General features: G+C 34.2%; 1 protein-coding gene across 1 annotated transcript; it reads left to right on the top strand.

Annotated features, from left to right (window-relative positions):
- Window positions 1-1,660: 1,660 nt before the first annotated feature.
- Window positions 1,661-4,553, top strand: LOC140038555 (uncharacterized). Its single transcript, XM_072083938.1, has 2 exons — window positions 1,661-3,225; window positions 3,296-4,553. Exons 1-2 carry the CDS (start codon window positions 1,661-1,663, stop codon window positions 4,551-4,553), a joined length of 2,823 nt encoding a protein of 940 aa, XP_071940039.1.
- The last annotated feature ends 11,000 nt before the right edge of the window (window positions 4,554-15,553 follow it).

Genomic DNA, 15,553 nt, shown 5'->3' with positions numbered 1-15,553 from the left:
AAGCAAAAACTAATCAACAGTTAGGGTCTGTTTGATAACATAAAAAAGTGCTAAATTTGAACTTTTTCAGACATTCAGATGTTTTGAGTGTTTGATAAATGAAAATTCATTTGCTGAACTTGTGTGTATTTTTTTCAGCACAAGAATCCTAAGTGAATGCTTAATTCTGATAAGAATCAATAAAATTACTTCAATTACCTTATCTTATCTGCCAAATCTACCCTTGTTTGTTAATTATGTTCAAAATTCTTATCTAATTAAACAACCTAATATTCTCTATCTAATGATTTTCTATTTCTTTTTTCTCCCTTTTGAATGACTTTCACATCTTCTGTATACTCTTCATATACTATATTTCATCTCTTATATTAATTTAATTTAAAAGTAAATATTGTAATTTTCATACCTAACATTTTTAGCTAATTAAATCATAGGTTCTATTTCTTTTTGGATGAAAAGATATAAGAGCAAAATTGTCAAATTTAACTTATTAAGCATTTAGTTATAAATATTTATCAAACAGTATAAATAGATTTAGCATTAAAATTCAGACATTCATATATTTCTTTTCAGTGCTTAAAATTCAGCAAATTAATTGTTTCAGTATTCAGATTTCAGAATTCAGATTCAGTTTTATCAAACGAAACCTTAGTGTCAAGACCAAGATCCTTTATTGATTAGTTTAGTTAATTTTAATTAAGCGATGTGGGATTATCTTGTTTTATCCAAATACAGTGAGATCTAAATAGTCTAAAGACTCTAAACTAATTAAACCAACATACGTTCTGGCATTTCTAAGGAATAATCCTTGGGCAGTTGTGATCAAACTTCCCAATGGCGGGCGGTATCATGAAAAACAACATAAATCACTGGTACAATGAATATATCCTTTTTTTCCATAGACGAAATTAACACACACACACTTAATGAATATATCCCCTGTGACTTAAAGTGGGCTACCAAATAGCTGGCTATGGCCCTACAACTTATCTTAAGTCCCTTAGGCAATTAAAGATAACTTGAATATCAAACTTAAAGGTAATAGTATCAAAAAAAATAAACACTTAAAGGTAACATACTGCTTTTAGTTGTACGGTGTAGCCTTATCCATTGTCATGGGAATCATTGGCAGTGAATGAAAAAAAAAATCATTTCTTTTAACCTTGGAAATTTGTAAATGTTTCTACTTTGAGTAAAAAAAAATTATCTTTTGAAAAGTACTTATAGTGTCTATACTAATACGGTTTTTTCTTTGCACTAAATTTTAAAAACCTCAATACCCAATTTTTTACAAGTATAAAGATAGTTTATCGAGTATAGGGGATACTAGGTATCGATTCCATAGGAATGATTGTTAATTAACGATGGTTTTCAAATTTTTTTATTATTTAGACGACCACAAGTTAAAGCAAGCAAATCTAGGCTCCAATCATGAAAAGGGAAAATCATGATGGATCTGGCTTACAAGCTTCTAGGATTGTTTTTTTATATACTATGCTGAGGTAATTTCCTCTCAATTTTCAACTAGAGTGATGGAAGTGGGCTAATATGGAAAGTGGACAAAAAATCAGAGTAAAGATGAGAAAAAAATAATGTTAGGGAATAAAAACCTCGCAACTTCTTCATTCTTCACCTGAATTAGTTTGTGAAGTAAGGATTCATGGCTGCCCTTCAGCCGTCGGCTGAGGGGCAAGGGATGTCTCCTACAGGAAAAAAATCTTTTTCTCAACTCTTTACACAACCGGCGGTATCTACAATCCAGATCACGCAGGCATCAGTTTACAAGGGAGAAGCTGCTGTTGTTTTTTCAAAAGCAGACGCGGACAGACTTGCGGCACCATTTCGATGGGCTTTGGTTGGAAAATTTTCTCACGGGCGACCTTCATTGGAGACTATTCGAAAGTTTTTTGCTTCATTAAACCTGAAAGACCAAGTTTCCATTGGATTGATGGATTACAGGCATGTTCTTATTAAATGCAATGCTGAAGCAGACTTTAACAGAATTTGGACGAGAGGAGTTTGGCAATTGAGCAAATATCCAATGCGTGTATTCAGATGGACCAGGGATTTCCATGTGCATAGGGAGTCTTCTTTGGTACCGGTTTGGGTAACTCTTCCGGCTCTCCCTATTCATTATTTTGATAAACATTCTTTGTTCTCCATATTGTCACCAGTAGGAAGACCCATGTTCTTGGATTCGGCAACGGCTGCTGGAACACGTCCTAGTGTGGCCAGAGTGTGTGTTGAGATCGATATAGCTAAAATCATCGTGTCTAGGGTCTGGGTTGCTGTAGAAGGGGAATCTGGTTTTTGGCAACGAATTGTTCCAGAGAATATGCCAACTTATTGTTCATCTTGCTTACGATTGGGTCATTCTCAAGTGGAGTGCAAAAAAAATTTGCTTGAGGATGGAATGCGGCAACATCATCAGCAGCAAGGATTAAAGTTACAAGGGAATAACGTTCAGTTGTCCCACCTTGAAAATGTCCATAAAAAAGCTGTTGTGAATGAATCTCAGGATGTGCGAACTACAGATATGATTCATGAAGGAGGAACACAACAGATTGCAGTAGAGGAAGTTGCTGGTTCTCATATGATGGCCGAAGAAGGAGATAAAATGGTTCAAAATGATGACCAGCTCAATCCACTGTTAGCTGAAGGAGATGAAGGAAGGAAGGGAAAAAATCCAATGAAGGAGGACTCTGGTCCTATTATGATTGAAGAGGAACATGACGCATCAATTCCTAAACATTCATTCATAAGCAAACCAAGTTCAATTTTTGCTGAAGGACAAGTTGCAGCTATGGGAGATGAAACCGACAACATTGCTATCCAAGCATTTTCGCACATGGAGGGTTCATCGCATGCACATCATGGGGAACAAACAATAATGGGTGACCAGCTGGATAAGCAACAAGCAAATGAGAAACAAGGGACCCATCTTCCAGCAGACAACTCATTCATATTGGAAAATCATCATATGGCCGAAAGTAATGCATTGGACAATATTTATGTTGACTTACGTGGGGCTGAGGAAGATTTTGTTTCCACAGACAATGCAGTTGCGGGCAATTTGTCTCCAAGATTGGTTGTCCCACCTCAGCAGCTGCTGGAATCATCAAGCGACGCTTTAAATATTGATCAATCACAAAGGGATGACCATGAGTTCCGACAAATGCGAGGAAAGGGTGTTCGTGCTCGATTCACATCCGACAGACAATTAAGGTCAGAGACATCATCCAAAAACTCATTCCATGCTCTTTCTCATGATTAATGGAATATTTTGGAATATTAGAGGGATTGCAAAGGTTCCTAATTTAAGAAGATTAATTAAACTAGTACGGCTTCATCAAGTTCATTTTGTTGTGATATGTGAACCAAAAGTAGATGTGTCAAAAATTGAGTCCATTCGTCTTCGATTATCATTTGATTATGTCTTTGTTAATTGCTCGAGTGATATTTGGGTTTTCTATAGTAGTCCTTTCGTTTGTTCCACTGTTGGTAGTTCAGACCAGCATATATCTCTACATGTTCAAAACCCGTTGCTTCCTAGTCCAATCATCATGTCCTTTGTTCATGCAAAGTGTTCGGTGGAGGAGCGTCGAGAATTATGGTGTTCATTGTTAAATGATAAACCTACAATACATCCTTGGTGTATTGGGGGGGCCTTTAACGTCATTTTGGCACCTCACGAAAAACGTGGAGGACGTCCATTTGCTATAGCGGAAGGAGCTGATTTCATGTCTTTTATGGAGGAGGCTAGGGTCTTTGATGTAGGATTTTCAGGTTCTAGTTTCACGTGGTCTAATAATCGGAGGAGTAGAGCTCGGATTTCAAAAAGGTTGGACAGATTTTTAGTCAACGGGGCTTGTTTGGATCTCTCTGACGCCATTTCTGTGCTCCATTTGACAAGACACCCTTCGGATCATGCTCCGTTGAAGATTTCATTTGCAACTAGGTTGGATAATAAGCCACGTCCTTTCCGTTTTTTGAATGTTTGGACATCCAAACCTGAACTCTTAGAGGTGATTCGCCAAGCTTGGAATCAAAATGTTGATGGATCTCCATTGCGAATTTTATGCTCTAAATTATTGACAACGAGAAGGGCTATTCAATCATGGAACAAGCAATACTTTGGTAACATCATGGACACTGTGCATTTTGCGAAAATTGCGGTACAACGAGCAGAGGAGATGGTAGATCAAGATGACTCAGACGAATGCCAGATTGAGTTAAATAAGGCTCAAGCGGATCTCCGTCATGCACTATCAATTGAAGAGCAGTTTTGGAGGCAAAAGGCTAGAGTCAAATGGCTTAAAGAGGGAGATAGAAATTCACGGTATTTTCATGCGGTGGTAAAGCAAAGACATGTTCAAGGAATGATACATTGCATCAAAAATTCCAATGGAGTTTGGATGGACAAGGATGAGGACATAGCAAGCAAAGCAATATCATATTTTAATGATCTTTTCACGGGTCCTTTGGATTCATTTTCGAATATGTTGCACCTAATTCCGCGTATGATTTCTCCAGACGACAATGGAAAGCTATAGTCACTGCCTACGATCGAGGAGGTATATCAAGTAGTAAAATCAATGGATGAGGAAAGTGCTGCTGGCCCGGATGGTTTCACAGGAAAATTTTTTATATTTGCGTGGGAAGTGATCAAACAAGATATTTATAATGCAATACTCAGTTTTTTCTGTGGGGCGGAGTTACCTCGGTTTATCACTTCTACCTCGATTGTACTAATTCCAAAAATGACAAATCCTCAGGAATTTTCTCATTTCAGACCAATCAGTCTATGTAACTTTTTCAATAAGTTGCTTTCCCGGATCTTGGCGGATAGACTGGCTGGTATATTGCCAAAAATAATTTCCCCCCAGCAAACAGGCTTTGTGAAGGGTCGTAATATAACGGAAAATTTTCTACTGGCTCAGGAAGTGGTTTCGGGTATTGGAAAAAGGAATAGAGGTGGTAATGTGGCTATGAAGCTAGATATGTCTAAGGCATATGACCGGGTCGCTTGGGGTCATATCATCAATGTCCTGAGAAGTTTTGGTTTTGGGGAAATATTTATTGATATGGTATGGCGCTTGCTTTCTAATGTCTGGTTTTCAATTATTATTAATGGGTCTTCACATGGTTTCTTTAAGTCCTTGAGAGGGCTTCGTCAGGGTGACCCATTATCACCTGCGCTTTTCATTATCGGAGCTGAAGTACTGTCTAGAGGATTGAACAACCTTGCACTGCAATCGGGCTTTCTGGGCTTCAAAGTTCCATATGGTTGTCCAGATATAACTCACTTGGCGTTTGCGGATGATATTCTCATATTTGCAAACGGATCCGCTTTGTCTCTAAGGGCGATCATGCAGGTGTTAGAGGCGTATCAAAGATGTTCGGGACAACTTATTAATGTGCAAAAAAGTTGTTACTTGGTCCATCCAATGATGTCAATGGCGAGACGAAGGGTGATTCATCGTATCACAAAATTTGCCTGCAAGCCTTTTCCAATATGTTATTTAGGGTTTCCGCTCTACTTTGGAAGATGTAAATCATCATATTTTGGAGGAGTGTGCCAGTCTATTATAGGGAGGATTCAGTCATGGAAATCAAGGTTACTTTCCTTCGGAGGCAAGATAGTTCTAATCAAGCATGTCTTGGAATCAATGCCAGTGCATCTAATGTCAGCATCTGTGATCCCGGGTAAGGTTTTTAAAATTATTGAAAAAACCTGCTCATCCTTCCTGTGGGGATCATCACCCAACGAATCAAAGTTTCACTGGATAAGATGGTCTCAACTATGTTATCCGGTTGATGAGGGCGGAGTTGGTTTCCGGAGATTACAGGATGTATACACAGCATTTTCTTCCAAGCTATGGTGGAATTTCCGAACAAGATCATCGCTGTGGGAGACATACATGAAAGCAAAATACTGCAGAGGTCTTCATCCTTGTCAGGTAGAACTCAAAAATAAGGATTCCTCAATATGGCGGAGGATGGTAAATGTGAGCCGACAAGTGGAGCTTTCTATGTTATGGGTTGCAAAAGAGGGGGCATGTCACTTTTGGTATGATAACTGGCTAGGATGTGGTGCTTTGTTCTTACAAGTACCGGTTAACCTAGAGTTGTCATTCCATAATTTCATAAACAATGGTCACTGGGATGTGAACCTCTTATGTCGCACAATACCAAAGGAGTATGTGTCCTACATTTTACAACAACCCATTCCGGAAGATGGGAGTGAAGTGGAAGTCTTTTGGATGCCTACAACATCTGGAAAATTTTCCTTACATTTGGCTTTTCAAGATATTAGGCAGACCCGAAATAAGTCGATGGTTTTTGCATCGATTTGGCATCCTCGTATCCCTTTCAAAGTTTCATTTTTCATGTTCAGATTGTTGCGAGGGAGGATACCGATACCAGATAGGCTATGTGAACTTGGTTTTCATTTACCGTCCAAGTGTTTCTGTTGTCCTTCGGCATCCGAGGAGTCTATTGAGCATTTATTCTCCAACGGCCACACGCCGTCGGTAGTTTGGAGTTATTTTGGAGGATTATGTGGATTAAGCCCAGGAACTTCTTTGCGGTCTCGATTAGTAGGATGGTGGTTGAGGTCGTATGATTCTGAGTTACGGCGGATTATGGGCCGAATTATTCCTACTATTATTTGTTGGCAAATTTGGAAGGCAAGAAACAAAGCAATGTTCGAAGGTGCTCAAATGCGACCATCTGCAATCTGCCAAGCAATTTTCTTGGAAATTAAGTCCATGGTAGGGATTCATTTCAAACAAGCATTCCGATCCCAGTCTTTCCGAAAATTGTATGATTCGCCGAATTTTAATGTTGGAAGAATTACCTTCAAAGCTATTCGCTGGGAGTCAAAGGAGCCAGGGCGGTTCATACTAAATACAGATGGTTGTTCTAAGGGTAATCCAGGTCTGGGTGGAGGTGGTGGTGTTCTAAGGGATTCAACGGGATTACCACTCTTTGGTTTTTCGGCCTACTTTGGACAAACTACAAGTCTCCATGCAGAGGTTCGGGCACTTCTCATTGGTCTTCAAACGTGTATACAAAGGGGGTTTGGGAATATATGTATACAATCGGACTCATTGGCCTTAGTTCGAATTATTCATCGTCAAATTCAGTGTCCATGGCAGATTACAAGGGAGGTCAGGCAGATTCGGCATTTTTTGGAGTACCCGACTTGTTTATCACATTGTTATCGGGAGGCTAACACAGTTGCTGATGCGTTGTCCAATGAGGGGGTATCTCATCCACAGCAACATGTCAGGTTGTATGACACCTTTTCTACATTCCCAAGACTGGCCCGTGGGGCAATACGTCTAGACAGAATAGGAATGCCTTCATTTCGCAAAATTAAACATATGTAGAAGGAAATTTCTGTATGTTGTTTATCATTATACGAATAAAATAAAAAACTAGTTTTTTTTTAAAAAAAAAGGGGACTATTATAATTAATCCTATCAACAATAAAGTGGAATATATGTTAATAAAGAATTAGAATACAGATATGAATAGAATATAATGATTAACATCATTGGCTGGTTCATTTGTCAGAGTGTGTGGTAAATGATCCTTTCGTTTATCCAAATTATCTTATATTTCTTATGTTTTCATTTATCCAGATTTGTCAAAATTTTCTTATATTTCATTCGTGTGCATACTTCTAGTCCTTTATCTATACATAGTGACCACATCTTTTGGTAATTAGACTAATGGATTACAATTTACTACAAAGAGCTAAACTGCTATTTCAACTTTACGCAGCCGGGAAATTCTTCACTCCAAAATTTTGTTTTAAACCACTTTTATTTTCAAAAGAAGGAATGTGTCTTGTACATATATCAAAAAATAAACAATTCTAGCCCCCTTATCCCCTCTCTACTTCTTAAATCCCACCCATCCCCAGTTAGAAAATATTTTAAAAATATTGTTGTTAAAAAAAAAACAACTCTCATAGGTCTTCAACTTTTACCACTGATCCTATTTGGTGCCTCAACTTTTAAGGGAGGATATTGGTGTTTATAAGAGAATATTATAGAACATCTCAAGGAGTAACAAAGTATGTGACACCCCACAATTTTGGATTCAAACTTTAGACATATTAGTTTAAGTATATCTTGTTTTAAGGACTAATTTTTATTTGAGAAAAAAATTTGTTAATTGCAAATTTATGATCTATTTGGGTTAAGTTGTGAATTGGTAGAAATCTTAAGTTTAGGGTTATTATCACTTTACCTCCTTAACGTTTAGTGCTACTATCAATTTCCCCCTGAACGTTATTTTTTAGTTACTTTACCCCCAAAACTAACTGTCAAACTTAACGGAGTTTGTTAATTAAAGTGAAAAGACATGTTTAATCCTTAAAATTATTATTACTTTACCCCCATAAAATATAGTCTCATTATCAATTTACCCCCAAGAGTTATTTTTTAGGCAATTTATCCTACCATTAAACTAACTTAGCAAATTAAAAAACTTTAGAAGAAAATACTCTCCTCTTTGCATAATAAAAATAATAAAAAATTTAGAGTGACTCTTCTCCTTTTTAGTATCAAGAAAAAAGTCAAAATATTAATTTCTTTCTTCTTGGCAATCTTATTAATATTGAAAAAAAATAGAAAGATAGGGAGGGGGAGGGGGAGGGGGAGGGGGAGAGAGAGCTCAATTCTTTTTTTAAACATTACAAATAAGAAAGAATGAAATACTTTTATTATTTTAAAATTATTTCACTTTTTTGTTTACGACCAAATTCCAATTATAATCCCAACAACCTTGAAGTAATATGATAATGTTAGACTTTTCTTTATTTTCTTTTTTTGTAAAATCTAATTTTTTGTCTCCTTCTTTCCTATCTCGTTTTCTTTTCCTAGTATTAATAAGTGTGAAAAAAAATAAATTTGAGAAAACCCTTTTATTTTTATATTTTTCGATCTCTTAAAGTGGAAAAAAGGAAGAATAACCATTCCAACTTTTTTATTTTTAATTATATATAAAAAATGGTAAATATATTTAAAATTTTTGTTCATACTAGTTAGATTAATGATGAGGTAAAATTCCTAGAAAATAATGTTAGGAACTAAAGTAATTGTATCACTATAATCCAAACGAATAAAGTGATAATAACAATGTAGATTGCTATAAAATAAAAGGGTATTTTTGTCCAAAATTTCTTAACATGTTGAGTTGAATTACATATGGGGGTAAAGTGACTAAAAGATAACGTTAGAGGGTAAACTGATAGTAGTGATATAGTTTAAGGACGTAAAATGATAATAACCCTTAAGTTTATTAGGAAGAAATAAATACAACAAATGATAAGTATGAATTAACCAGAGTGACAAGTATGCAATTATTAAGAAGGAGACAAACTTGAATTTATTATGTGGTGGTTATAAAACTCTTTGTTTTTGATAAGTTATCAGAAGAAAAATAAGATTTACATTGGTATAATTTAATGACGAGTTTTTGATAAGTTATCAGAAGAAAAATAAGATTTACATTGGTATAATTTAATGACTTGTAAGAATACATTTTAAGTATGCTAATGGTAATGATTTCTTTATAAATGAAATTTCGAAGCAATTTGTTATGCAATGATAAGAATATATTACTGGAAAATCAGAAGGAAAGGAAATGTTGGGAATTTGATATATCTTGACATCTGTTGTGTAACATACAGAAGTTAATGTTAGAAATAATTAACTAGTGAAACATTAAGTATCGACTTATTTCAAGTTATTAGTATGAACTAATGAAGGGATAAGTTTGAATTTACTTCGTAAGTAGTTGCAAAATATATAGTCTACTGTCCGTTAATGGGAGTAGAAATGGCTGTTATAAAAGAGTTGGTAGGTATTGAGAAACCAAATTTACACTTATGTTGCTTTTTCTATCTGATCCTTAGTCAATTTCCATCACAACATAAATTACATGTTTCAATATATGCTAGGTACCAGAATGTAATTTGCACTGGTTGACTCCTAAGTAATTGATTTTGATTAGCAAGTTTTGAAGTAAATTTGGACCACAGGTCCATAGAAATCTATAGGTGAACACGGTCGAATATTGAAGAAGTATTTTCTTGTATATGAAATGGAGCAAACAAGAGCGGATGAAAAGCATTAGGAGTTTAGAAACTCAAATCGACTCAATAACTATGAGTACTAGGTTCGAAAACTTATTTGAAGTTCATGTACTTTGCAAATAAATTTTGTTACTATATTTCCCAAATTATATATTTTTTAACTAGAAACAATTGTTTTATGAAATTTCACATCTTACAATATATGATAGAGATTTTTGTGCATTTAAACTATTAGTTTTTCATAACTCATGGATTATTGTGCAAACAGATTGAGTTTAAATTTTTGAAGCTTTATGAAAATATGAATTCTTTGTGGAGTTTTTTATTCGTAGTGAGATTAATAAATTCAGTTTGTTAATCTAAATATTATTCATGTAATTTGTGCATATTACTTTGTTTTGCGTATGTTCTAATGAAAGTTAGGAGGATGTAAACTCGACTATGTCAAGGAGATTTTGGATTCTTCATGTGTTGATTTATGAAAGTCAAGAAAGTATCGGGCTAACGATAAGTAATAAGTAGCCATAACCTCCATCCAACAAGATCAAGAGGTTTTTTTGGGAATATTTCGAGTATCCCAATCCGTTGCTAGCTGTCGTGTAGGCAAAAATTTGGTGTGTTATGACAGCGTCAAGTTGCACGCGTAAATTTTTTGAGTTGTTTTAATCTTTGGGAGAGGGGATAGGTTTGGTGGTTCGGGCAGCGGGAGTGTAAGTGAAAAATTTTAATTTTGAACTCTTCCACTTATACTAAAAAAAAAAATGTATGAATCTTTGGTTGAATCGGCTAAACCAATCAAGTTTGGTAAAATCCTTTCTATTGATAATTGTGTGCAATTTTTAATGTGTCACTGATTGATCTTTCATTTTGTGAAAGATGTTTGAAAATTTTGATGGTTATCACAAAGCATTTTGATAGATAAATTTTGAATCTCTATCATGATTTTATATAATAATTTGTCAATGATTTTTTAATTTCATTTGCACACACAATGAGTTTCATTGGGTTTAACTCATCAAGATTTGAAAAAAAAAATGTTTCCTCAACTAGAGGAACTATCAAGGGGATTATGTGATGGATTGATCGGCATCAAAAGCTTGAGACTGGATACACGTGAATTTTTGATTGGATGGTTAAGTTGAGGTTATCCTCTGATGATTTTGTATAACTTTTATTGTATTACTAAGAAATTGATTTCAATATGGATTTTATGATTTTTGAAATGTGTAAATTTTATGGTTTTGATTTTCTGAGCTTGGATTAGAACATAGTAAGCGACTAATCCATCTATTTTTAATCGACTCAGGTTGGGCCGTTACCAAAAAAAAAAAAACCTTTTGCTACTCGAGGTTCGGAAAATTGAGCAATTCTGTTGCCACTTCTTTGCGGTTTCAGGTTCCTTAATGAAAGCCATTGAAATCTCAAATAAGGTTTAATTTGCCTACCTTGATTGATTCAATTGATTTAGGAAGATGGGCTTGGATTGGTTCGACCTTTCTTGAAGGGTTTGATTTAATTTGCTAGACAAATGGAATTGGGTCATCTTGATTTGCGTGGGCTTTAAATAATTTATTGATAGAAAACCTAATAAATTTTATTAAAGCTAATGTTATTGGCACTCTATTTTTTTGCTAATATCAATTTACTTTGTTAATGTTTCTTTGTGACAATTACAAAGAAGATGGAATGCAAATATCATCACTCTTTATTTAATTGCAAACAAGATGCATCACTCGTTTATTAATTTCAGAAGAATGTTTAGCAAATAAATGAGCAACGTTGTTCAATCTTCTAGCTTGTGAAGTTTTGCAAGAGATTAAGAACATTATCCACCAAAACGCCACAATCTGAGCCATCATATTCATGGTGCTGAGAGATGCTGAAAATCTTTCGTGCATGGCCTTCAACATTGACTTTCTGCAAACTCAACCGGATCAGCAATTATGCAGCAAATTTCGCGGCATAAGATTCCACCACATCCGGCACCAAAATCCCTGTGTCACGGGCTGATTAAATTCCTATATACAGACACGCCGTACAGCACTAGCAATCGTTCAAAACTTGAACTATGAACGGTTGGCTAGTGCTGCACGGCGTGTTTGTGTATACGAATTTAAGCAGCCCGTGACACCTGGAAGTGTTCAAGCTGCTCGATGGATCCAAATTTGCTAGATGGATGCCTTGGAATTTAAGTATTCTTATACTATATAAGATTGAATTGTGGTCAAAAGGGGGGTTTGAATTTCAACCGTATGAAAAGGGGTTTTTTGGAAATATGAAATGTTGTGTAGTTTTTTAAAAATTTTTGGTACAACTGAGGGTATCATGTGTTTATGTATATTTATCGAAATGCCCTCATTTTGAAACATTTAAAATTGTGATTTATGGAAACATCTGGATATTTCTGGAATATGGAATTATTTTGCAACCATTTTTGCATCGAGTACAATTCATATAAGTTTATGTGTTGGTATAATTATTGAAATGATGTTATAGACACATTTCATTGAAGTGTAGCTTTTGTTGTGCAATTAACACAAAAACATATTAACATGTTGTGTAATTAACATGTTGCTATAACTAACCGTTGGAGGAAATTCTTTTGTCTGAAACAACTTATGTCTACATTTGGATGATTTTCAACTGGCATCTGTAGTGGTCTTTTGGGAATGGTGAAATTGTAAAAGTATTGATAAAGTAAAATGTACATATGTGTGCTACAATTAGAATATACTATTATTAATTTTGTCATATTTGATGACTATTTCTTTTCAAAATATACTATTTTTTGTTCAATAAAAAATTTTCTTTAATCACAGACACCAAACACTCGCGCGATGCGCGAGCATATCCCCTAGTCTGATTCATCAAAATGACTTCTAATGTTAACGAATCAAACAAAGGATTTTTTTGTCTTGTCTACGGATCAATTTGGAGATCTGTAGCCTCAGTAGTTCATTTGTTGTCTAATTTAAACCGTTATGTAATTATCATAACATATCGCGTAAACTTGAGTTTATCTAATCATACAACTTTGTTAGTACAAAAATCAAAATTACACCAAAATTATACAAATTTATGCTAAAAGTAGTAAAAATTAGGTCAACTAGTTTAAATTGTACAACAACTCAACTTGTGAGGTCTCGTTTCTTCAGTTTGGTAGCACAACATTTTCGTATTAACAAATGAAGTTATTCGTGTATAGTATTTCTAATTTACCAATCTAGTTGAAGACAAATGAAATATTTTTCATTTGCTTTTGTTGAACGTTTATGACAAGGAAAAATATATAGTTTTGGTCCCTATGTTTGAGAATCGTTCTAACTAACGCGGATTCCAAAGTTTCAATGAGAACAAAGTGATGAATATTCCAAAAGCCGGCCAAAGTGGTACTCTATTCCAGTATGACCGTCCCTAAACAGTTAATGGCCATGATTTGGCCTCAAAAATTTGTGCTGCTGAAATCACAAGTTGTAACTCGATTTTCACGTTATGTTGGGATCCACAAAAATTTGCTTTAAAGTTACGTGATGTGCAAAAAAAGTTACGCGCAGTTAAAAATGACCAAAACCGTCTGGGACGGTTGCAGTCCTCTGTTCCTCAGTTGTTCGATTTGGACCGAAAACCCACAACTGTTGCAATTTGTCTGATTGCCAACTGTAAGTGTCATTTGGATGTTCGCTTGAACAATAAAATATAAGTACCCGAGAAAATGTGCACAAACAACTTTACCTTTCTAACAAAAATCCAATCTTTGTAATAAATCCACAAATTGCAATTGTTATAAATAATAGCAACAATGTGGTAAAGTAGACAAATCATGAATTAGCAGGTGGTTTCAAGGGTAGCATATTTTTTTAATTTTCCATTTTGACTAAGTCACATAACTCTTACGGGTAGTTATTGTCTAACATTCATCAATAAATGCTCTTTTCATCAAAATTGAAACTATTAAGAGTAAAATTATGCCAATTTTTATTTGTTGATCGAAATTTAGAAACATTAAAAACTAGATTTGATTTCAATAAAATTTCAAGAATCACTTAAAATTCTGGGAATCAAAACTCGTAACTCTGCTCTTTTCGAGAGAAAAATCGAATTAGTCCATTCTAAAATAATTTGGCAACTTCCTAAGAAATGTATAGACTCCTAACTCGGAAGACTAAAAGAAAAACAGAACAAGAAAAGTCAATATATCCTCTTAATTCAACAAGCAACAAAATTTGAACAAACAGCATTGAAATTAACAAAATAGAATTCTTCTACATGTACGAAAATGAAAATTGACAAAATCGAAAATCACATGGAGGAGGACTTAAGGCAGCGGAGTGATGGCAACGGCCAAAGACTTTGAACTCTACTCCCCATTTGTCTCTTTCGCCTACGTAAATATTCCACGCGTTACAATTTATATAACTAATTACAAGATGGATATTCCAACCTCAACCTCTCTTTCCCAAACTACCCTCCATTTTATTTCAATTCACAACTCCAAGTTTCCATTTTATCTATAGGCTATCTTTTGTTGATTATATTTTTCTTTGTAAGCAGCTGTGTATGTTATAATGCAACAATACTCATTTTTTTTGGCTTTTTTATGAAAGTAAATTATTCTATAAATTAAAAATTTCCTTACAAAAGGTTATAAGTATGTCAAGTCAAACCCTACAAATAAATCAAGTTGACTAATAAGACTACCAATTGAAAGCCACAGCTAATTTTTTTTAAAAATTTTTGACAAGATACAAAATTTTTATGAACATGACATATAATATCACATTTATGATTTGAACATACTAAAAAAAGTTCTTTTATATAAACTCTATAAACAACAAAAGATATGTTACTCTAAGCAGTTTATAATATACATCGATCTATAATATACCTCATAATTTGTTTTTCAAAAAATAAAAAACTATTTCATTCAAAAATCTATCTGAATAATTTGCTGTGTCGAAAGTTTATGATAATATAAAACGAAATGTTTTAATACAAGAGCAATCTATGGCATACATACATCATAATTTGTTTTTCAAAAATGAAAATATTTCAGAACAATCTGTCATATCAAAATCTTGTGATAATAATCATGCTAAACAAAATGATCTAATATATAATATAGGCTTCGTTTGGCAAGTGAGTTTTTTAAATGTTTGTCTAAAATTTTACTGTAACTTACTGTATAAGTTTTTTTTAAAAATTTTTAAGTGTTTTTTTTTTAATATTTTAAAGTGTATAATTTAACAACTTTGAGAAATTTTTTGAGGATATTATAGTTAACGTTTTTTAAAAATTTGTAGCAAATAAACTTTGGCAAAAAACTTATCTACCAAACAAGGCCATAGTTGTTATAAGATAAAAATAGAACTATTTTAGGCAGTTAGCCAGCCCATTTCTGTCATTTTACCCAACAAAATTTAATACCTTTCCACGTCTAACTTT

Source organism: Coffea arabica, chromosome 3e (genome assembly GCF_036785885.1).
Source record: "Coffea arabica cultivar ET-39 chromosome 3e, Coffea Arabica ET-39 HiFi, whole genome shotgun sequence".
In the NCBI taxonomy this organism is placed as follows: Eukaryota; Viridiplantae; Streptophyta; class Magnoliopsida; order Gentianales; family Rubiaceae; genus Coffea; species Coffea arabica.
The sequence above is the reverse complement of the archived record's forward strand: the minus strand, read 5'-3'. Positions and strand labels throughout refer to the sequence as shown.

Excerpts from the sequence above, each read along its gene's own strand:
- LOC140038555 (XM_072083938.1), top strand. The coding sequence starts at position 1,661 with ATGGCTGCCCTTCAGCCGTCGGCTGAGGGGCAAGGGATGTCTCCTACA. Across the intron at positions 3,226-3,295 it reads ACATCCGACAGACAATTAAG|AGGGATTGCAAAGGTTCCTA; the intron begins GTCAGAGACATC and ends TTGGAATATTAG.